The sequence below is a fragment of the Sturnus vulgaris genome, chromosome 12 (assembly GCF_052056855.1).
Source record: "Sturnus vulgaris isolate bStuVul1 chromosome 12, bStuVul1.hap1, whole genome shotgun sequence".
Lineage (NCBI taxonomy): Eukaryota > Metazoa > Chordata > Aves > Passeriformes > Sturnidae > Sturnus > Sturnus vulgaris.
Window position 1 is genome coordinate 18,030,980 of NC_142254.1, and position 24,858 is coordinate 18,055,837.

The 24,858-nt window shown below is 39.9% G+C and overlaps 1 protein-coding gene across 2 annotated transcripts in view; it reads left to right on the forward strand.

Annotated features, from left to right (window-relative positions):
• CDH13 (cadherin 13) overlaps positions 1–24,858 on the forward strand; it is a 429,361-nt gene that overhangs the window by 400,141 nt on the left and 4,362 nt on the right. Inside the window, exons 11-13 of one of the 2 annotated variants that reach the window (XM_014874444.2) lie at positions 2,890–3,032; positions 11,711–11,944; positions 13,198–13,413. In XM_014874444.2, coding sequence (XP_014729930.1) covers positions 2,890–3,032; positions 11,711–11,944; positions 13,198–13,413 — 593 coding nt within the window. Of the gene's footprint in view, positions 1–2,889; positions 3,033–11,710; positions 11,945–13,197; positions 13,452–24,858 lie in introns of those variants that run through there. The other variant, XM_014874443.2, reaches the window with a different exon arrangement.

Below are 24,858 nucleotides of genomic sequence, written 5' to 3' on the forward strand. Positions count from 1 at the left end.
CCCAAAAACCTGTGAACCTTTTCCCAGGGATAGTTGCTCTTGATTTTTCAACCAGCCTTGATGTAATGACTTTAATAAATTTTAAATTATTTCCATATATCTGCTACTCTATTTTAGTTCTGCACCAAGTGCAAATTTTGATTTGTGTTCTGTTCTGCATCCATAACCTGTCTGTGTCTCTCTGGAGCTCTGTGTTTAAGGTGTGCACTCAAACATTGGAGCAGACAATTTCCAGTCTAAGGGAGTTGTTTTTGCTGCTCTCTTTGCAATACCTGGCTCAGACATGAACCCAATGCAAGGAGGTCACAGTCAGAAGATGTTACACCCACTTTCCCTTCCCTCTTGTCTCATAAGCCCTTGGGAACTGTGAGCTGTTGGCACAGTTTAAAATTAAAAAAAAAAAAAAAAAAAAAAACAACACAATGAAACAAACTCCATGAGCAGCACTAAATTGCATTGCTGCCAAGTAGAATAAGACCAAAGTAAAGAGTAATTGGCACACCAGAGAGCACAGCTCTGTGTACATCTGATAAATCACTGTGCTCAGGACTGAACATACAGGAGGTACATGTAGGAAAGTTCATGTCTGAACACCTAGAAATTTTTAAAAGCTGCTGTGCAATCCACAGATCCCACCGAAGTCTAAAGTGGGAAGTGAATCTTTGCAGTCAAAACTTCTATTTTTATCATAGTTTTTATGATGGCTCTATTCTAAACCTTTGCTAGCAGAGCCCTCAAAAAATGGAACAAAACCCAATAATCTTAACTGTACTGCAATATGCTCTCACAATAAGTAAAAAATGTGGTAGAAAAGACAAAGTACTACTTTTACAATATCCTGTGCCAAATCACAGGTTATACAATCCAGGTTTTTATTTGCACAGCCCACAGTGCTTTGTAGAGCAATCAGGGAAGATAATACAATCCATTTTACATTCTCATTACTTTAGAAGTGTTGAATCTTCTGAAATGGTTTCGGGGTTAATTGAGAATTTGCAGTTTTACAATAGACTAGGAATTGTTTAGGCTGCCCTTGTTTCATATTTTTGTGCATACCTTTGTTGCAAAGTTATAAAAACAACAATAAAAGAAGAAACAAAGAAGTGAAATGAAATAATGATCGGTATTGTTGCCATTTCAGGCACTCATTTTTGTGGGAGATAAAGCTGAGGTATTGATTAATGTTTAAATGGCTGTTCAGAGGAAGGACATGTTGGGTTGATGGAACATCTCACTGTGCACTAATGCTTTCCTTTGGTTCTTTTCCACATCTTCCCTAAGGGATAATTTCTGCTCCTGGGGAAGCCAGTGGTGAAACTCTGAGTTGCTTTTCTGCCAGCATAAATAAGTCAGCTATCTTCCCTATTTATCTCTTTTTCTGCATAAATTCCGAAAGTTTCTCTTTTCCAGATCTGCTCTTTAACTCATTTTAACATCAGCTCATAAAGATGTGTCATTTTTCCTGGCTGTAAATGCTGAAGTTTTGATGCTCACTCTGCCTGCCTGAATGTTCCTGTGCACACAGCCAGGCTCAGCAGCCCCAGGAAGTTTCATTTTTCAAGCCTGAAGCAAAGTTGTGGTAAAAAGCAGCAGCCTGGGCAGGGGTATCTGTCAGCACTTCATTAGAGGCTGGCTTTTTTTTTTTTTTTTTCATTTTACCTTTTTTTTTATCCCCCCCAACAATGTGTTATTTTTGTTTATTCCCTCATACTTGCACTGATACATTTTTATTTTGTTTTTGGCAGTAATATCACACAGGACTTTCAGGTGAATTCACTTTCAGGTGAATGCCACTGTGAGGCACTGCCTTGTCACAGACTCATTAAATAATAACAGCTTCCATGTCAATTACTGGTAATTTAAAATGTCTATAAAAGGTTGTATGGTGGTTTATGACCTATAACAATTCACTACAAAAAAGATAAACAGGTTATTATCCCAGGTATTGATTAGATGATTGGAGTTTTGGTTTAAAATATTAACACATTTAATTGGAGAGGGAATTGGTATCAGTTAATTCAGCTCTGGCTGTTCTATTACTAAATATATTTAACTGAATATAGAATTAGCCCTAATCACGAACATTCTTATATTTATTGCTTCAGTCAAGCAGGGAAGTTCCTGGTGTGTAAACTCCACAATCTCTCTAAACATTTCCAGTTTTGGGGGCTGAATATTTGTGTCAATTAATGGAAAGAGAGCACAATAGGGAATTTAATTTGGGGGGATTTTGGAGGCAGCATTTCCAAACTCTGCTTGAGTCAACATGGATGTGGTTGAATTTAATCAGCAGAAGGAGGAAGCTCCAGATCCTAAAGTGTAGAATAAATGTGTGCAGACAGGGCTGGGTGCAACCACCTCCCCACAGACCTGGTGAATTCATTGTCTGACTCTTTTTTGCTACCATTCTCCACAATTTAGCACATTTCCAGCTCACCCAAAATAACTAATGGTAAAGAAAACAAAATTTAAAACACTCAAATGTGAATTAAAAATACGACTTCTCGTCCAACTGGAATTTTGAGTCTGGAAAAAGGAGGATTGTGATAGGATTCCTGAGGTCAATGTGGATGCAGGGGCCTCTTGGAAGTGTTCTGGCTCTATAATACAGCAGTAGGAAAATACTGATTTCTCTGCTAGACTTTGGTACATGTATATATATATATATATCCAAAGGAATTGACTCAAACCTCTCTCTATATTTCCCTCTGCCAGCTAAGCCTAAAAACACTGACCTGTCTCTAAGGGAAAGCAAATTAAATTGTATTTTTGAAATATTAAGAGATCCACTCATGAAAGCCACTGAATCCAAAGACAAAATCCTTTGCAGCAATGCCATTGCTCTATGTTCAAAAAAAATTTGATAACAACTTCTGCACTTCTGTCCAGGTATTCAGTGTACAAGGACCCAGCAGGGTGGCTGGAAATCAACCCCACCAATGGCACTGTTGGCACCACGGCAGTGCTGGACAGGGAATCTCCTTTTGTGCAGAACAACATCTACACTGCTCTGTTCCTGGCCATCGACAGTGGTGAGTAACCAGCAGCACCAAATCCTTTCATTTCCTGCTTGAAATGCTCTGCTCTGAAAGCTGCACGTGTAAAATTACCCATTACTTCCCTGTGTGGCCACCTAAATGTGTTAGAGGCCATTCTGGGAAATAGAAGAAAGAGGAATTAACTTTAAAATGATGCAGATTTATCCATTATCATGATGATATACTGGAAACTTGAGGAGACAATTTATGCTCTGTTTCTTATTTGAATGTTATGACCCCCTTTATGCAAACTCAACTTTTACTCCTGGATTTTGGTTGTGGTGGAGGTTTTCAATCTTAAAACTTGAAATTTAGAGCAGTTTAAATTTAGGTTTATACTTCACTCGTTTATTCCTGCATTGATGTCTTAATGCTAGGTGCAATTAGTCTAGAAACATTCTTGGAAATGTAATAAATCATCCTAATCAGAGTTAATTTCTTCACAATATTTGAGCAGTCAGCGTGCCTGAGGCACTAAATACCAGTAATAACTCATCCTTGATATACTGGATTATAATCTATTCAATACAATGACAGTGACAATAGAAACATAACTAAACTCCTGGTTAAAATGCAACAATATTTTTGCATATTGTGTTACTAAAGTTCCTTCTGTCAAATAGAATCCAAATTAAGCTATCTAGGGAAAATGCAGCAAGTGACTTTGGAGCAGAGGAAGAAAAGAAAATCCTGAGCATTCCAAATCTCTCGAGCTAAAGGCACAAAATAAATAAAAGATTTGCCTGAATATAACAGCTAATATGCTAACACTTTTACACAGCTGCAGCTGGTACAGCCCTGGTGATGAATTGTAAAATGCTCTTTTTAAGAGAGTAATTCTACATTTTTGTAAGCACATGACTCAGGGAACATTTGCAGGGCCTGACAGGAGAAAGAAAATATCGTCTTAAGTATAACAGAAAAAAACCCCTGCTGAGATTATGATTTACTTATATATTAATATACATATTTTCCTTAGGAAATTTCTGGGGGAAAAATGTAGCACTAAACATATTTCTGTCTTTTGCTTGCTACTGGATTTTTTTTCTTTTTAATGCGTCTTAAAATCAGGTGCACTGGGAAATGTCATCTCACAATGAAAGTAAAAATTTGGGATATTACTGAGGGGTTACCCAAAGGACAAAGCTGTGTTTTAAAGGTGAAGTCAGATATTGTCAAGGAGAATAGATGAAGAAAGGAGATGAGTGTTTTTGACTGTGGGAACCAGCCTGAGTAATGTGGATTTTGGGGGACACCTTTATACCCCAATTTGGGCCTTGCTCATTTATTCTAAGCCCAGAAGTTCACTGCTTTTAATATTCAGATTTTTTTTTTTTCCCCCCAGTCTGTAAAAATGAGAGAAGGGGAAGCTGTGCTGAACAGCAGAGCTAGAGAGAAAAGGAATCCTTTTCACTTGGGGTTCTGAGCCAGCACCTGATGCCAGCCCCTGTAATTGTGTTTATTTGTGATTGTGCAGCTCTGTCAGTGCAGAGTTCATCTCCTCCAACATTATTGACTCCTGTGAATGCAATGATTACAAACCACTCGTGTGCACCCAGGACTGTCATGCTAAGGTGTTAATAATGATCATTTCAGAGCACTGCTCTCCTGCCATGTGTGGGAGTGGGAATAAACAGCAGAACTTAATTAGCTGATATTAACCTTGTGCCCTGCATCACCTCTGCATTAATTACCAGGCAGCTTGGGGAGCACATTCAACTTGGACATGGGCTGGGAAGTGGGAAAATGTTCTGCTGGCCTGGATGAATGACTCTGTGCCTTAGCAGCCAAGGAAGTTCTGGAGTTGATCTCAACAGGTTGGGGGTCTGCAGGGACAGCTGGGACTGACAGGGTCCCTGGGAATTGTTCCCAAATTTGTTTCCAGGCCACTGACAATGTGAACTAGCACAGCTGGGAGACACACTTTATCTCTCCAGCCATCAGAGCTAATGTCCAGCTTGAAATATTGCATTAGATGAGAAGCCAGATTGTGGGAGAATGATATGAAATGAATACAGAATTATTTCAGGACTCTAAAAGAAGGTTATGTTAACTTAAAAAGGGGAGAAAATCAGATTGAACATAACTATCTGCATCTCCTAAGAGCAGCATTGTCCACAGACTGCAGATCCCTCTCTTCAGGTTAATAAGTGGGGCCTGTCTAATAGCAGTGAATATCCAGGGACTGCTCAGTCAGAGGGCATCCAAAGGCAGGATTAAGAATTGCCAAATGAAATAGGGTAATAAAGTGAAAATTTAGAGGCATTTCCAATAGAGCAAGTCATTTGCTTGGGCTAACTGACTTCTGGTGAAAAGAGAGGAGAGGGGAAAAAAAAGAAATACTTTAGATGAAATTATTTTTTCAAAAGTGTTCAGTGGAGGTTTTTATTTCCTTTGGCCTCTCAGCTTATCTCTGAGTCAAATCTGAGAAGTGCTGGCACAGGCACTGAGGAAGTCTGAGCTGCCACAGGCTTTCCTTTCCTTTCCTGGGAATACAGAGAGCTCAGGCAATGCCCAGGGCACAGCCCAGCAGTGGGAATTGGAGCCCAGAGCAGGCACTGCAAGGCCTATGACAATCTTTAACAGAATTTATAGTGAATAATTCTGAAATCATATAAAGCCTTGTGCCTTAGTCATTGCTAAAGTGCATGAGACATATTCTAAAACATAAATACAGATATTATTTAGTGTTCATAGCATGAGAGTTTACATGCTTACAGAAAAGGTTCTGCTGTCCCTTTGTTTTCCATGCTCACCTTTTTATAAAATGCCCTTACATTCGAGTGCTGTCCTGGCTGAGGAGTGGAGGCAGCTGAAAACAAACTCCACAGTGATCCTTTTTCCATCCCCTTTTGCTGGTGTCAGTAGAGAATCTGTCATCAGTTCCAGCAGGCACTGACTCCGTGTTATTACACTTCAGGGCAGGGGGCAAGTGCCAGGGAATTTTTTTTAAATCTGTAAAGTGTTGGATATTTCTGTCACAAGTAAAACCTGGAGCTTTGTACTTGGTAGCTCTTTGTATAATTCCATCACATCTTTATCTTTTTTTGGGATATCACAAAACTGTTCTTTACCAGTAGGACAGGAACAATGAAAGGGGCATAGAAAATGGAATTACTCCACTGCAGGAAATAACTTAGCTCTTTATGAGATTCTCTTTGACCTTTATGATATTATTTCTCAGCATTATCAAATTAACTGCAGCTAAAGGTGCTAAAGTATGAATTATGTTATTCCTGATCTAAACAGTTCCTGTATCTTCCCAAACACACTTGAAACAATGTGTAACAGCAAATTTGATGGAAACGGTGTAAATTCATAGATAACAAATTTTGACCTTTATGGGGGTGCATTACACTTTAAAAAAAAGACTTTTTGGAAGAAATATCCTAATTTTCTCAGTACATTTGATTTCAGTAAAAGGTCAATGTAGTGTCTTTGGAATTTGAAAACTTTTTATTAAAGACCTGTGTGAACATAGAGTCTCTGGCCTATTAAAGAAGAAATTAAACACTGGTAGGAAATACCATGCAGCAGAGTTAACACATTAAAGTGTCATGAACTGTGTTTAATCTGAGAATGAGCTGATAATGGGGCAAAGTCAGGTTTATGCAAACTTGGGAGACATCAGAGGTTTCATTCAATTAACAAAAGTGCCAACAGTGGTGATCATTTTATTTCCTGGATTTAGCACTCTAATCACTGAACCCAATGCAGTGTCACAGCATGACTGGGAGCTTTTCTGCCAAAAACACCTGTGTGAAACACAGAGGAGAAATCATTTGGGTTTGAGAAACCTGTGTGGAACAGACCTTCCAAACGTGCTCCGTGGTGTCATCCTGCAGATTCTATTATTATATCATTCTGCAGCTCAGACTTCCTCAGTGCCTGTGCCAGCACTTCTCAGATTTGACTCAGAAATAAGCTGAGAGGCCAAAGGAAATAAAAACCATCCTGCAGAATCAGATTATCCACTGGAGATTTGGGATGAGGATCACAAAGCAGAACACCTGTATGATTTTCTCATTCAGCCATGCTAGAAACTCTCCAGGAAAGGTCTTTTTTTTCCCCTGTATTCTGAGAGTTTGAGTCACAATCTAGAAAAAGTAAGAGAAGAGGAAACCATGGCTGGAGGTAAAACTAAAAAACACCTGGGAAATGTGTGGAATCTTCAAAAGATGAAATTAGTTTCTCCATTTCCTTTTAGAGGCATGAAAAAAAATATCCCCAGATTTACTTATTTATGCAATAATCACTTTTTTGTGGAATTAATATTCCATTGTGTAGGCTTTTTCTATCTCTTTAAAAACAAAGTCTTTGGTTATTTTCGGTTGTTTGACTCATGGAAAACCCCCTTATGCTGTCCAAGGCTGTCACCTGGTGACAAATAATGACACACTAATCTTGCTGTTTGGGTTAAATGCAAACTGAAGCTGGATTCCACTTTTCTCAAGCAAACCCCAATGGGGTCCCACCTAAAGGAAGGGAGAAATATTCTCCCAGTGAGAGTCTGACCCAGTGTGAGAATTCTACCTTCCTTCCCTGCCTTTCCCATCACCAGGGAGCTACTGAGACAAAAATTGGGAATATAAGAAGTTCTGCTGCATTAGACAAAGAGAATAAACTCATTAAAGGTAATTTTAGTTATGAGTTCAGGGTTTGCCTTGAGCTACACGGGCCAGGTTAAGAAAAAAGCAGCTTGGACCTTGCTTTTGTGGCTGTGGCCAGTTGCACCTGTGAGCTGTGGCACTGGTTCATTTTTCCTGAGCAAAATAAAGAAATAGGGTCTAGTTTTCAATTTTTCCCGTGTTTTCAAGGAGCAGCTGAACCCAAGCAATCCCAAATCCCATTTATTGCGCAGGTCTTGGCACTGCTAATCATTAGAAAGAAAACTTATTATTCTGCACTCTGTGTGATGAGCAGCAATACACAACACCCAGAAAAAGCTGCAGTGACAAAGAGATGTGTGGCAGTTTGCAATTAGAACTTTTCCTTACGTGTATCTAACCTGTCTTCTCGCTCCATGCTGTACGTAATTAAATTACCATAGATTGATTCCACCTAAAACACGCTATTTTGGAAGAAATCAGGCAATTAGTTACCATGGCAACCCAATTAAGCCAGTTTTATACCCCTTATCTTAATTGCTGTATTAATTGAGAAGAGAAAATAAATTGAAGACTCATCCTTTTCTTGCCATTTTAAATTTCAGTAAAATATGAATTGCACACAAAATATTGTTTTAATTTGTCATCATGGACTCATGATTCGAAAAAGAAATTAGAATGCTGAAAACAGTATTTAAGACGGATGGCATGTGTCAGTAGCAATTTGATATGCTGAAAGAGCTGTGCTCTTTTGAAATGTAATTACTCAAAACCAGGAGCTGCATATATTATCTGAGGGGATGGATGAATGAAGGGTTGTAACTTTGGAAGATTATTTATTTTATATATTTTTGCAAAGCATCTATATGTTAATATAGATGGAAAATGCCTAGGAAATTTGAATTCGTGGGGAATTAGGGACAAAATGTCAGCATATGGCTTTGAGGAGAGCAGTTCTGTGAGCAGCACAGCAGATTTTGGTGTCTTCCCCTCTCCTGGTTCCATTTGCTTTGGCTGAACCATTGATGGAGTTCATCCTGAACACGCAGTGAAGTGGAACAGGGCTGTCTGCATGGGATCCCTGCCTGCAGGGAGGGGACTGCTGCCAAGGCACCGAGCACACACAGATTTCTGAGCAGAAAAACAGCATATGGAGGGGAAAAAAGCCCAATGTGAGGGATGAGACAGGAATTTGTGTTTAGAGTCTCAGAGCAGCATCATTAGAAAGCATGGAAAGCTCTGTTCTCAGAGTCCTTGTTTGAAGAGCAGTGTGTAAATCATGTGACTTTACAGTAATAATTCTGATATTATTCTGTGCAGCTTTTCATTAAGATTCAAGCATTAAAAGTACACTAAGTGTCTTTTTCTATAACATTTATTTTCAAGCTAATTTTTTTCATCTGGAGGTAGCAACCTGGTCATTTATGCTTGCAGCATTAAAATCCAGTTTAAAATCCACATTTCCTGGTAACAGCCCCTTGCATTGGAGACTCAGTTCATGACCAAGTTTTCACTTTGTTTCAGTATGAAACTTTCCCTTTCAGCAGCTTTTACACAAACCAGTGATGCTGTTTCACTCCTACGATTGCCATGGTATATTCCCAGATGTGCCACTTCTGGGAGTTTGGAATTCTCCCTATCTCCAGTGCCTCTGAGGGCATCCAAACATTTAAAGTGTTCATCCTCAGGAGGGATGGCCAGTTCTGGTCAGTGGCAAGTGGCATCAGAGCTCTTTGGAAAAGCTGCTCCTGAGGATTGTTGGACCCTTTAGGTCTTGCTTTGCTCATTCATTCTGCTTTCAGCCACAAGGTTTGACAATACAAATTAAAGTTCTACTTCAGAATTAAAATATTCAATGGGTAACTTGCCTTTCAAAATCAAAAGTGTCTGGAGATCATGGGATTTTGAATTATTTCAACAGCATAATACCATCAAATTTATGAAAGTCATGTATTCCCAATGGATGAGTTGTGACCATTTTTGCTTGATTCACCTCTTGTTACATTTTTATGACATGTGTGTTAACAAGCTCCATTTTATGACCCTGACATTTGCTTGTTTTCTTTTGGAGGTCTTCATAAATCAATGAAAGATTTTTTTAAAAAAATCATTATAAATAAACCAAGCAGAGAATAAGTCGTTGAAATGGACAGAAGCAAGTTTATTCCTCTATTTTTTTTTTCCTGTGTGTGTAATACTTGCCCAGCCCCTGAACCATACAAAGAGTGAAACATTTGCATGGCAGGGAGAACATAGCCATATCTGTGTGTGACAAAATAGCAGGACATCCATAATGCTGTTGGCTTCTTCATTTCAAAAGGCAGATTTTAATATTACTGACTTGAGAGAAAGATAAGAAGGGCAGTGCATAAGACATTATCAGTCCAGTGTGGAAATAATGCATTCAAAATTAAAGACAGCAGTTTAATTAAGTGCATGAAAGGCTGACTTTTATGATCATATTTCAAATACTAGAATGTCTTTTCATCCATTCTGCCGTATGACTTTACTTAATAATATATCAAGAACAAAAAACGTATTGGAGCCTTTCTGTAAATTCAATTAGTCCAATAAAAAGTGAAAAAGAGTTTCTATTTCATTAAAAAGAACTCAACCCTAACCCTTCTGATGACAAAGTGTGAGATGAGAAGGGAGGGCAAGGCTGGAGAAGGATGAACGTTCTGCCTTTGTGATGCATTTCTGCTCGCAGCAGACAGATGAAGCGTCACCATTAGTAACATTTGTTATTGAAAGGACTAATTGCATCCTGCTGCAGGCAGCAGTTTATCAGATCCACACCACGGGGTATTTGCTTCTGCCTTGGGATGCTCTGCCAGCACAGCAGCAACTGGGTTTATTAAAATGTGCTCTGGATAACGTTGCTGTCAGTTCTTGGGCTCTGTGGGCAGGGTGGTTATGCTGAGGGGAGCCTCTGGCAGGGCTAAATGTAAATGCTGAGGCACCTTGTGCACAGGTTAAGTGCAGCCTCTTGAATCCATTCCGAGAAGGGTTTGTACTCAGGGAAGTGCAGGGATCACAGTTCCCTGTGCTAAACCAAAAAAAAAAAAAAAAAAAAAAAAGAGGAATAAGCAACCCACAAGTGCAGCATTTCAGATGAGAGACCTCGTTAAGTGCCAACCACAATAAAGGACAAAATGTGAATTGGGAAAATTTCGAGGTGATTTTAACGGGGTGCCAAAGGGAGCTGGAAGGAGCTGCTGTGCTTTGGGCTGGAGGCAGGGGGTGACTGGCTCAGCCATGGCACACGTCTGCAGTGCCTGCAAGTCATTACCCCTGCCAGCTCCTGGGTGACCCCTGTGAAATGAGGTGCTGGTCCCAGCCCTGCTCCCAGCAGGCAAACTCTGCCTGCCCAGCTCCCCCAGTGCCACCAGGGCTGGTTTGTCACTCACAGCCCCGGCACTGAGCCTTGTAGTGGTGAATAAAAACAGCAGCCTCACCTCTGCAGCTGGGTCAGGGCTGGCAAATCACTGCAGAAGGTTTGAAAGTGCTGCTAGCACAGGGTAAATAACCCATCTCATTTCCCAGAGCTGCCTCTGACAGCTTTCACTTCTGCTGACAGAACTGCACGTGGCCCTCAGGGCTGTTGGGAATGATCTGCTCCTGTTCTGCTCCTGGGCACCCACCACACAACCTGATTCCTCTCCTCTGACACTTCTCCCACTTGTCTCATTCCTGATTCCTTTAATACTGTGCTATCTATCCAGGGGATGCTTCCCACTATGTTTCTCTCAGTATGTGCTGATGAACAGATTCTGTTCCAGATATCTATTCATGCCCTACTCTCATTTTAACTTCAAAATATTCCTCTCCCAGAGGTTTCCTTAGAATAATTTTCCATACTCTAGAAAATCAGACAGGTTTCATTCTGAAAATCAGCAATGAATTTACAAGAGTGAGTCATCAGGTTTTTTAAGCAATAATTTCCATATAAAAGAGGTAAGAACAATAAAAATTATTTCCCTTTGCAAGCCTGCCGGTGCAAATAGGAGCAAGAGTTTATGGAAATGTGATTTAATAAACAGATGTTTGTTTTTATTCCTATAGGTAACCCTCCTGCTACGGGTACAGGAACTTTGCACATCACCTTGGAGGATGTCAATGACAACGTCCCATCCCTTTATCCAACACTGGCAAAAGTTTGTGATGATGCAAAAGATCTCAGGGTAGTGGTTCTAGGAGCATCAGACAAAGACCTTCATCCCAACACAGACCCATTCAAATTTGAACTCAGCAAGCAATCTGGCCCAGAAAAGTTGTGGAGAATCAACAGGCTTAACAGTAAGATTATTGATTATTTAATTATTGTGTATTTATTCCTCCCACTCCTCCATCCCAGTGGCACTGTGGGACTTTAAGAGGAGTTTTGCATTAAGGCTTTGTAGGATGGACCCACTGCTGCTGCTTCACCTGTGCTGGGTCTGCTGGACCAGCTGCCTGTGACCAGAACCACCAGTTCTGAAACCTGAAACTTCTTTTCTTGTTATGTTGGCTGAACTTTCTACTTTCAGTTTGCCGTTAATGAGGGGCTACTAATGACGGATAATTTAATTAAGATTACTGTATCTCATGGCACACAATTGGTTTGTACAAGATGCACAAGGCTTTGCTATAGGACAGCACGAAAGTTTTGCACGGGCTTTAGCAATGTAATTGAAAAACTTCCTAATTTTAAGTATTTAAACTCTTCACAAATAAAATACCCCAATGCACTGGGACCTTACACAATTGGTAAGAGGATCATGAGATTGCAGAAGGTTTGTATGTCAAATTGTAGGCACAAAGTACAACATTTCTTCTTAATGTAGATTACTTCTATTTCTTTCTGGAATGTATCCTTTGCCACTCTCCAATCTTTTAGTTCATGTCACAGTCTCATAGAAAACGAGAGATGGATGTGATGGCTGCACCTGCCTGCAGGACAAAGGGGAGCAGCTGTTTTCTTAGCTATTCTCCAGACATCAAACCACCCCTGTGTTACCCCTGAAAGAATTACCACACCCACCTGGCTGCCAGGAGCTGCTGTGGCCCTCAGCTCCCCAGGGGAGCAGATCTGTGGATTTGGAAGGGGCTTGACTTCCTTTTCCTGCCCTCTCAGGGAAATTGTGGAAGTGGTTCAGTAGTGGTTCCTGTACTTCCTGGAAAGAAGGGTTATTTTTTCCCTTGGCAAGTAAATTTATGATCTCTTCTTGTCATTTTGGGGGTGACATGCCCCAGCATTTCAATAGTGTATTAGTTTTCACAGGCAATTTCTGCCAATAATTTGCAGACCAAATAATGCATTTAAATAAAGGGGCCTCTTACAAGTCATTCTTTTGGTGGGGTTTGGAATAAGTTTGTAATTAGATTTCAGCCCATGAAAGAATTTCAGTAGTGTCTCTTCCCTCCAATTCAATTATTTTGTTTTTTTCTTAGTGTATTCTCATTTTCTTCATTGATTTCCATGACTAACTGGCATGTCTGATGTTGCTTGCAGCTTCCTTCACCCTTCCAAGCAACCAGCCTTTGGTTAACTCTCCCCTCATCCTTTGCAGATACCCATGCCCAGGTCATCCTGCTTCAGAACCTGAAAAAGGCCAATTACAACATCCCCATCTCAGTGACAGATTCTGGAAAACCTCCTCTGACCAACACCACAGAACTGAGATTACAAGTGTGTACCTGCAAGAAATCCAAAATGGACTGCAGTGCAACTGATGCTCTCCACATCAGCCTGACCCTAATCCTCCTTTCACTCCTCAGTTTATTTTGTAAGTCTTTTGCTGAGCTGTAAGTAATGAACTGTTGTTTATCTGCTCATGTGTATTCTGCATCAGAAAACCCTCCAAGAGAGAAGTTAAATTCATACATTGATACCATAATGCTGTAATTTTGGGTTCTTTTTGCATGAGGGAATAGCTGTGAGAAAGGTGGGGGGAGGTGGCTTTTTAATAGTAAGAAAAAAAAGGCAATGAATGCCTGATTGTCAAATTAAGAAATAGAAGCAATAATTTTAAGAGGAATCAAAGGGAATCAGAGCTAACATATGATAAACTAAGAAGTAGCAGCTGTAGCAGCAGATTTGTGCAACGCTTGCTTTCATCTCTCCCCACTTGAATTCAATTCAAACCCAGAAAGAGGAGATTAAAAGTGTTCATGTAACAATGGCTGTTCTGGGTCACCAGGAAAACGAGGACTGTCTGCTTCAATCTATTCCTCCACATAAAATGTGCAAGTGACTGGAACATGAGGAACTTATTGAGATTCTGGGCTTAGAACCACCCAGAGCTGATAATCAAATGGCCAGTCTGGGTTGGAGGGCAGAGAGAACTAACAGGTAAAAGAAATTTCTGCTGTTTCTGAGAAAGCTTTCCAAATGAGATTTACAAAATTCCTAACTTGAATTGGAAGTGGGAAAAAAAAAAAACCCAAAAAACAAACAACCCAGAATGACTCAAAAGTAGGAATTCAAAGCCATGAAATCCACAATTTAAACTGAGTGTGTCCCTGGCTAGTCCTGTGACAAAATTTTTAATGCAGTGTTAGTTTTGAGTTTTGGTCTGTTTCAAAGGAATAGCTGTATCCTACAACTATGATAGTAAATTTGTTATTTAAAGGCTGTTACCTTATATTAACAGAACACAATTAACAGTCACATTGTATGGTGACTTAAAACCTGAGCCATGGTGAAAGGCCTGGTATTCTCCATGAGAGAAAATCTGCCACGAGGCAGGGGAGAGGTCAAGGCAGAGATCCTTTACACATCTGAGGCTTGGCTGTGCTCGGTTACACATCCTGTCCCTGTTTGCTTCTCCTTTTATCCCAAAAGGTTGGCATGAAGGTCGTTGTGAGCGAGCTGGTGCCAGCTAATGTTTGTGATGCTCTTTGAAGATGAAAAGGACTATATAAATGCTAAGTGCAAATTCCTGTTCTCAGTCTCAATCAGTGGCATCTAAAGTATCTGCCTTGGCTTCGGTTCAGCTGGTCTGGGTTTAGTCTCCTGGAACCAAATGCAAACTTCAGCTGTTAGCAGTAATATGTTAAAAATATTTGACAGGGTGTGACACCATTGCAGCAGTGATATAAATATGCAGCCCATTGATTCAAATATATTCTTGTTGCCACTTCATAAATGTTGCTGCTGCTACACTAGGCGTGACTTCCACCACTGGAATTACTTTCTTATCTGACGTGATTTGCACTTGAACTTTATTTACATTAATGCATCTGCTCAGAATACAATGAGGTGGAGAAAAGCTTTTTACTTTGGAAAGTTGTTCTTTTCCTGTTGGTTCTTTACAGCCCTCACCAAGAAGTCTGATCATTTTCCTTAGGTTGAATTATAAAGCCAATTTTAAGTACTGGAAAGCACTTTTTGAGTTGCTCTTCTTGGCTCCAGGTGTTGCTCAGCTCAGCTGTGGGTGGAACACCCCCCAAGGGCATCCCAAGGGTGTTCCATGGCTGTCATTCCATCTCTGGAACTGTTACCCAACCATGCCTTGCAAAGACAGCCAGCCCCACAGCTCTCCTGAGCATTTTCCTCAGGTGTGAGGAGACAGAATGCATGGAGACAGAAAAGAATGAGGCTGGGAGCCAGTTAAAATAATGTGGTTCTGTGTTTGAACTTGTCTGGGATGTGCTGCTATCATCCCGTTCCCAATTCATTTCCACACACAGATTTTTTATAACCGTGATTAGCTCCATTGCAATGTTTTGTATAGTCCAAATATTTATCAGAGTAATCAAAGATTACGATGCCATAAAAACAAAGAGAACTTTAGTGCTTATTGAACAGATGAAACGTCCCATTTCTAGTGGCAAGTTATGGGTTTAATTTTAGCAAAAGCCCTTACGTGGCTCACTTTGCTCCCTGTGTTTGTGTTTTATGAGGCTCTTGTTCCTGGGAGGTAAATCCTTCAGTCAAATGAACTTTGTTACTCATGCCAAAGTATTTCTTTTTGTATTTGACATCTGGTGTGAGCATAGATAGCCCTCAGAAAGAGCTGCTCGTGGTAAAAGAGCCCTGCATGAATATCTTTCCTATAGAAAACATCTCGGTATTATCATTTAAATGGTGCAATTATTATCTATACTTAGAATATGTGCCTCCTTCGTAAATCATGAAAGAAGTCAGATGTGGCAGATTTCTGAAGTGTCTGAGCACACAAGTGAAGAGCCTGATTAAAACTGAAATGGATGCAAAACCCAGCAGTTCCTCCCATTCTGGAGATATCCTACTGTGCTCCCTATATTGAGGGATAATGGGATACAGACTGCACAGTTGCCCAGAAGCCCCTGGGAAGGCAGATATGGCTGGAACAAGAAAAATTTAGGAGCTCCTGGCAGCTAGAAATAGAAAATGTAAGATGCCAAAATATGTGGGCAGATTTGCACAACGAAACAAAGAGGTGGAATTAAAAGATGTTGAACACAAAGTTGATTGGGAAAAGGAGCATCTTTGTATATTTTGTATTTAATCTAATTACTACTGGGATTTACTGAGGTCTGGAGTGCTGGAGAGTGGGCAGGCAGAGGAGTTTCCAAAGTTACAACAGGTAATGGTGACAAATATTGGGAAGAATATTGTCACTTGTCATTAAGGCAGACCCCGTGTTTAAGATGAGACTTCATGTGGTGGCATTTTGTCCTCTGTCAGCTTTTCCTTGCCATTACTGGAGACGAGACAGGACCAAATGTTCAGATGTAATTCGGAATTTAGTAGTCCAGATTGAGGGAAAATACATGGGAAAAATAAATATGGGTTCTTTGTCAGGGAGGGGGAGCTACAGCAATCAGTTCCTTGAGGGAGAGAGGGAAAATGCAAATCTGTCAGGAGATGTCTGGAGCTGCTCTGAGTTGTCCATGATGTCCCTGAGTGCTGCATTGCCTCAGTCAGCACAGCTAAACCTGCTCTGCTCAGAATTAATGTAAAAATGGGACACCTCACCACCACCAGAATTACAAACAGGTTCCCTCGATGATCTCAGTGAGAGAGCAGCTATAACATCCCACAAGGATGAGGGATGGAGGTAGAGGCAAAGCAAAACAAGCAAAAAACAAATTTGTGCATATTGCCAGAACAAAACCAGCAACAAAACCTCCCCAGGCCCTATGGGAGACTGAGAAAGAACCACTCTGGCTGGCAGAACTAAGCCTTAGATCTATTACAAATTATTTATATTATTATTAGTATTTAAAGGAGTATTTGAATTCTGGGCTTTTGATTTTATAATAACTATTTCACTTAATTGCATAATCATAGAATGGTAATTGCATTTCATATCTTCTTTTATATTCTACCAACATAAAAGACCACGCTAGATTCAAATGTGTGGAATGAAGGGAATAAAAGAACAACCAAAGGCACAATAGTCATGTCAGTAATATTTTACTTAAATTTCCTTGCTGTAAAAAGACTGGGATTCAAACACTTCATGTTGAAAAAACCCAATTTTATAATATTTTTTTTGACTATCAACCATGGATAAGAAGATTTTTTTTGTTCACCTGGCCAGTGGATTACAAAGCTGTAAGTTGACTTGAGCTGGAATAAGTAAAGTGTTCCATTCTTCTGAACAGAAAGTGAGGTGCCAGACTAGGGGGAAATGCTGCCTTAAAGAAATTAAAGAAGCTGGAGGTCTCTACATTGCAATTAATTTATTAAAGTCAGGGTGAAAGGCCTCAGGTGTGTTTGAAATGCAGAGACTTGCACAGATGTCTGTGCTGCAATTGCAAAGAAGCCTTAGAGATACCCCTGAATTTAATTTCCTATTAATTTCCACAAACTTTTCCTATTTAGTGCTGGCTGTTTCTCACTATATTTTTTTTTTTTCTGATTTGAGGAATACAGCTACAGGGCCAATAGTGAAAATACAGGTGGATTTTTTTTTTTCCTTTGAAAAGGATGTATTTATTATTAAACCACTAAAAAAAAAAAAAAAAAAAAAGGAAAAACCAAACAAACAAAGAAAAAAAAAACCCACCGCCAAACAAATCGAATTATATTAACCTGGTGGATTTAAATTTCCATGAAGCTGGACAGGCAGAGTTAATCCTGCAGTGTTATCTCTCCCCCAGCTCATTTTTCAAAGCAACAGCAGCCCCTGTATCTCTTGTTTACCCCGTGTTATTTGTGCAGGAACATCAAATGGCTGAAAAGTGAAACAATGCATTCCTGAAAGGCACCAGAAAAGACAAATCAGAGCAGGTTCCAGATGGAACAGACCTTTAAGGTCACTGCTCTTTCCATTACCTGTGCAGATTTGTTACCTGCACATTCCCACTTTTCAGCCTTTATTTTGAGTTACTTGTTTTGGTTTTAAACAGTCAGGTTGCTTTTTTTTTTTTTTTTTTTTTTTTTTTTTTCTTCAGGGCTCAACAATTCAGTTTTTCCAGTCGAATTTTTGGGTTTTCTCAAGAAAAAAAGGAAAAAGGTCATCCCTGTTCCACACAGTTCCAGAGAAAGGGTTCCCAATAGGTGAATTTGCTAAGACCAATACTTTTTGTTTGTTTCTTTGGTTTGGTGGTTTTATTTTTGCATTTTAGATTGTTTTATCACCTTTTAATCTTCTACAGCAATTTTCTACTTTTCAGAGCAGTTTATTTAAAAATAAGTTAAGAAAAAAAGATCAGTTTAATTAAAAAGACTAAGGAAGTCTGCAAGATACATTTTCCCATATCTGAGAAGTGAAATATCCCTATTATGGCTAGAATTGCAAAGATTATCAAATTGGGGAGAGTTTTGCTGTGAAAGGTGCTTTATTGAGGTGGTTGGTTGTGTTTGTTTTCTTTTTTTTCCATTTTGCACTGCTCTAATTGGAGTTGCATTCTTGTGCTAAGGCACCACCATGTACCTAAAATATCACCTAAATTTTGCTCTCCAAGTAATTGAAGATTTCTGATATTTATTGAGTTCCAGTGATGTAAATCTCACCTCCTAAACCAAATAGCAGCAGCAATATCCACTAGCACTCATTGCCCTTTTTTACAGATGCTTTGGTCCACATTAATATTATTATTTTTTTCAGCTAAATATCACTGAGATAGATATTCTCTCAAATGCCTCTATGAGAAAACCACCATTTTTTGGTTTTGGGTTTTTTTGATTTTGGTTGATTATTAAGGAAAGGATGGTTTGGGGTTAAGGGGCTGCTTCAATTTGAACCAGCCTTGATTTGAATTTCACTTTTAACACAGAGCTGTGTCCATTCTTCTGATTTCTCTGCAGGTTTTTCCAGTCCTGCAACATATTGTGCAGTTTGGGAGCCCACCTAAAGTTAATGGGGCTTGAAATGACCCAGAAATCCATATGGATGTCCATAATTGGGGACAGGATGTTTGTACACCAGACAAGACAAATAGAAATGCCCCCAAATTACACATCAGCATATTTAAAATGTGCTTGATAACATTGCATTTTATTGAGTCAATTAGGTGGGAAATGACATTTTACACACATTTGAAACCGTCCAAACACGTTCCTCAAGTGCAGAGGTGAAAAAGCAGGGCAGTTTAGAAGATGTGTGTTTGGAATGCAAAAGGGAGCAACGTTAGCAGCAAATGCAGCTCCTTCCCTAAGAGCTGCAATATTATTGCTGCTGGTCATTCTGGACCATGAAATGGACATTTAAAGAGATTGGTTTGATAGCCCATTTAGTGTTGTGAATTCAACTGAACGCTTTTATGTTTTCATTTTCTCAGCAGTACTTCACAGTAATTGTTGATATATAATATTTTGTATTTCTTTTCTGAACAGCTTCTTAAAGCCACATAAATATCGAATTTCAGATAGTTATCATCAGGATTGCTCTGGAGTGGCCCATGATTAAAAACTAGCACTGAATATATGACCAGTTGAAGCATTTTTTTCTGCTATTAATGGTCACTATACACCATAGAATGTTTGTTTCTTTTCACTGTGTCTGTCCTTGGATATTTTCCCACTCTATAGCATCCAAATACCTCAGTGTAAACAGCTTTCTATTCAGATTTGGGTGGGATATCAGAGATTAGGAGGAGATTTGTGGTGCCTAAAGGTTTGATGATGTTGCCTTTGCTTCTGTAATACCCAGTGGATTCTTACAAAGCCTTTTAAAAGGGCCATTAATGTTTGGAGTATTTCAGACTACAGCTCAAAGCCTTACTTTTTCCACATAATTATTGGGATAGGTCATTGGTTGGTACTTAGTTAATGTTTATAATTTATTGGTACTTAGGTAAGTACCACGTTTAGGAGCAGTTCTTCAAAAAAATTGAAATAAGCAGGTTGACACCAACACAGCCAAGCCTGGCAATTTTTGAGTTTGGCTATTCCTTTTCTGTGGCTTCTAAGCATAATACTTCACTCTAGTTTTTATTCTTACTCAAGAAGAATTTCTTCAGATGATTAATTTAGGATTTCAAGCTGGGTTTAGTCTATACCTACAGATGTGAATGTGTCTGGATTGTTCATGTTCTGCTTATTTAAAACTGGTGGTAACCTGTGCTGTGCTGCTGTGGGAGATGAGATCTGACTGCCTGAGCAGCTTCCAGTCCTTTAAAAGGTTGGCTCCCTGCTACACTTGATGCATTTCATTTTCAGCATCCCTATGAAAAAATCAGCAGACTTGTTCAATGCTGCTGTTTCAAAACTGTACTTACTCATTTCACTTGTTGAATATTTTCAACCATGCCATTCAATTTATCAGATTAGAGCATGAGAAATATCCATGCAGGCTGCAGGCAGCCACCTCTGCAATTGTTTAGTTTTGACAGAACTGAAAAATTAAAGAAGCATTTATTCCTGATTGCTTAAATGAAGGCAGTGCTGCTTTGGCAAAGTATCTAACTGAAATTCACATCAATTTAAAAAAATATTTATGGAGTACATCTTGGCTGTTCTACCCTAAAACTCCCCCTCTCTCCTCTCTATGAAGTGAGATTCTTCATATCCCTGGAGAACAGGAATTATATTAGAAGATGTTTTATTTGATAAACCTAGGGAAGCACTGGGCTGGGTAACACATAGCTCTGAATTTCTAAGCGAGGACAGTCAGAATTTTACTTCATCTGAGCAACTTTTCTTTCAGGAAATGTTTCTTTTATGCACTCCTTAGGAACAGCTCTTTACACAGGGAGTGTGTGTGGGTACCTGACAGGGAAGGGGGCAGCACAGACAAGAATTCAGCACTGCCCTTGCCAGGGTCAGAGGAGCATTTTGGCTTCCACCAGCCCTGCTTTGGACCTGAGACTGCAGTCTTATGATCAATATAATAAATTGTAATAGTAAATTATCATAATAAATGCAATAAATGAGCAGTGTGAGAGGCACTCCGGGAAATGCCCTGTGCTGGTGTCACACAGCTGCAGTGACCTCAGCAGGGGGAACGTGTCCCCCTGTGCAGGCTGGCGAGTGGGGATTGGCACATTTCCCCTCTGCCCTGCCAGCCTGGGCTGATGGCAGAGCACAGGGCAGCGTTTCAGCTCCTGAAGTTAAACACTGATTTACCAGAGCCCCCCCAGAGCTCTGAGTGCAATTAGGAGACTCTCACTTCACACACACTAATGCACACGCTGCTTTTCCCATCCTTGGCAACTTTCAAATAACTTCTCACATACATGAGAAACAAACCGTGTGTGATTTTATAAACTGCAAATTTTCAGGATAAACTGATTTACTTTTGGCGTCTTTATAAACTTTTCTCCAAGGTGTTGTGTCCAGTGAGATCACCAGTTTGCTTTGGCTGATGTTAATCCCAAATTTCTTAATTGCAGGAATGAAAACACAGGATATCAGTCTGGGAATAGTCTTGGAGGAAATTTATAACAATTTATAGGCACATGAGGCACTGTGAAACTTCTGAGGTTGAAAGCTACCTGTGACAAATCAACCAGTGATGCACATGAAAATAATTTCTATTTTTCAAAGTTCTACGTCGAGGCTAGACTAATAACTATGCCTCTAATTAATGACCTTTCCTAGATGGTAAATCCAGGAAAGGAGTACCTGGATGTTGATTAGCTGCCTAATCAGAAACACAGTGCTGATCTCTTCTATCATTTTTGTTACCTCTTTAGCATTACTGAGGTTTCAATAAAGTCCATGATGTAATGTAGACTTTTAATTATGCCAGATTAATGTAATATTTCTGATGAAAGGGTAATTGAAAGAAATGGAGCATGCATGAGCTGAACTCCAAACTCCAGCTGTGTTAACTCTCTTATTTTAATGGGAATTAAAGGATGAATGCATTTTGGGTAAAGCTCATTCCTGTACAGAGGGTCAGCAGGAAACTTAAATGCCTTTAATTTTTATGAGGTTTTAACTGCAGTGTAGAAGCAGAGTCTGTGTAATAGAGGGTGAGCTTGGGCTCATAAGGAGCACATCTTTCAAAGGCTTTTAATTACTCAATTTAGACCTGTTTCTTTAAAATAAGCAGGGAACTGAGTCACTAATATGTAAATATGTTCAGAGAAAGCTCTGGGAAGTACCAAAGTGTTTTCTGAGATCAGAAGTTCTGCAAACACCACTGCAAGCTGGCTGAAGGGAAGGGTTCTGCTGGAATATGAGCTCTTGGCAGCCTGAAACACAGGGAATGAATCGGCATCCTACCAGTTTCTTTTTTCCTGGAATGCAGATTATGAAATCTTTGCCTTAAATTGTGTGCATTTTTTTTCCTCCATTTTCTTCTGTTGTGTGGAATATGAGGAGTAAACCTCGAGTTAGCCCAGTGTGAAAGAGGCAGGGAGCTGTCTCTGTAGTCACTGAAGAATCCAATATTGGGAACTTGGGCTGAATTAGGTACATTGCATCTTTTCAAACCAAATCAGCTTTTGAAACCCTAATCCAGGGCTTTCCTGTGGAGTTGGCCACCATCAAATACAGTCAGTAGACTTTGGTTGAGTAGAAGGGGGGATTTATTCCATCTAATTTTCTGTCATGAGTCTCCCTAACCCGAACTAGGTACTTAGACCTATATCCCCATAGCACCATTATTAATAATAATGTTATTAGTCCATTAGATCCAGACTAACTCTCACAATGTTTGTCAGTGCTCCTGACCAGCAGAAACAAATCTCCTCTGGCAAGGCCAAGTCCTGATGCCTGCTGCTTGTGAGAAGGTGCTGTGCTCTCTTATCTGAGCCCACTGAGCAGAAATGGAATAACTCAGAAACACATGGCAGCAGCCCGGCCTTTTTCACTGCTATCTCACTGTTATCTTAGAAGGAATGAGGCTGAATGTGTCTCTCAAGTATCAAAGAGGTAGAAGAGCAGAGACCTGTGAGATAAAATTGGTGAAGATCACATTAGTGACTGAAATAAGAGAGATTTCTGGAGAAATAAGTTCCCTATAGCTGTGCTCACTTAGTGCATCCCTGGGCACCCAAAGGGAAAAGTGGAAGGGACAAAATAAGAGCAAAAAATTCCCACTCCACTTTTGTGGCTCGAGTGCCTTGGGCAGCAAATCACTCGTTGTAGGAAATTCCTGTCAAATCGCATCTAAAACAGCACATGGTGTGTAATAATTCTTGAGTGCTGAGGCCAGGTATGGAGACAGAGCTGATAAAAAGAAAATAAAATAATTACTAGGCCTAATTATCATTAGTGTGCAGATCTAAACCTGCCAGGCACAGGCTTACCAGGGAATTAAGTTCTTAAAAGAAATAGTTCTCATTGATCAGCAAATGTGCTCCCTGCACGCATTATTTGCACATTTTATGCTCACAGTATTCCTTAAATACTAATGTATTTTATGAGCTATTGCCAGCTGCAAACTTTAAATCTTCTGTGCTATAAAATACATAAGCATGGGTAAAAAAAAAATTAAATTAAAAAACAATGCAATCCCATCAAAGTGAGTGGGAAAGCCACTAGGTGAGCTGGGTAGAGCTGAGGCTCAAATAAGAAGCAGACTAAAAATTTGGCTCTGTGTGAGCATTTCTGAAACGTTCATTTGTTCCTTCTTTATGGGGACAATAAAGAAAAAGAAAAGCCAGCAAGAAAACCACAATTCCTATACAGGAAACAATAATGAACACTGGAAATCCAGCTGGGAGAACAGAGAGATTTTAAATACGGACCAGAGGCTCAGAGCTCCCCAGTGAGTTTATACCAGAGCAGTTGTGCTGGTTTCAGTGGATTTCCTCACGTTCAGGGCTGAGTTTTCTGGGCAATGCTTTGGTTATCCTTGATTCCTGTAAATTTGGTGTTAAGGGAGTTACTGGCCAGAATTTTTGGCAAATTAACACCTTATATGACCTTATGAGACTCTTTGTAGAAGGTAAATTTGTAACTGGCACTCTGTTATTAACCACAGAAAATAAAATATTGATGGTCTCTAGGACAGAAGCAATTTCCAATCAATTTTTTGTGCAATAGAAAAAAAAACAAGAAAGATTTGATCTTGCATATTCTTACTTACCAAAGACAGTTGTCTACTGAAACTTTGGACACCATAATTTTGAGTGCTGAATCTGATTTCCAGAGGCAAAAACTACTCCTTTAATAATCCATCCGTGCAAAAGAGTCAATCACCATTAATGGCTTCCAGGCAGTGTTTGGAATAATCCTTTTAACACAACCTTGGTCAAGGCTTAGCTGGATTCAGAGTGGCCTTGGCACCCTCTGCCAATGCCAAGAGTTTTGTGGAGGTGCCACCAGGTTGTCACCAGGGCCTGTGAACGAGAGGAAAAACAGGTCCTGCAGGGAAAATTCAGGAATGTGCAGGGGGAAAGAGGCAGTGAAGGAGCCACAGCTACAGAGGTTTTGTCAAAGTGGCAGAGCAGGAAAATGCTCTGTACAGCACCAGGCTGGCAGGAGATGAGCACACAGCAGCTCAATTTGTCAAGGGCTCAGGAAGGATGCTGCAAACCTGCTAAGTGAGAGCCTGGGTAGGAGATTTAGCTGTTTGAATGGCTACAAAAAGCCCTTTGGGACAGCGTGAGAGAGAGAATCCTCTAGACTGACATAACCTAAATATACAGACCTAGAAAGGAGATTCCATGACAAAAAAACCTTCTCTGGTTTGTTTGTGCTTTCAGGCTTGAACAAGAGGAAGGATGATGGTGTTGTCCTGAGCAATCAAAGAAGGAAGTGCTTTAGGGGGAAGATTTAAGAGCTGAGTTGTAGCTGTGCAGAGCTGTCAGGAAAACATCCGAAAGTTATCAGAGCTGGAGGCTGACATTTTAGACTAAATGGAAAAGTGGGAAAAGAGAGAAAGAGCTCTGAACTGTCAGCA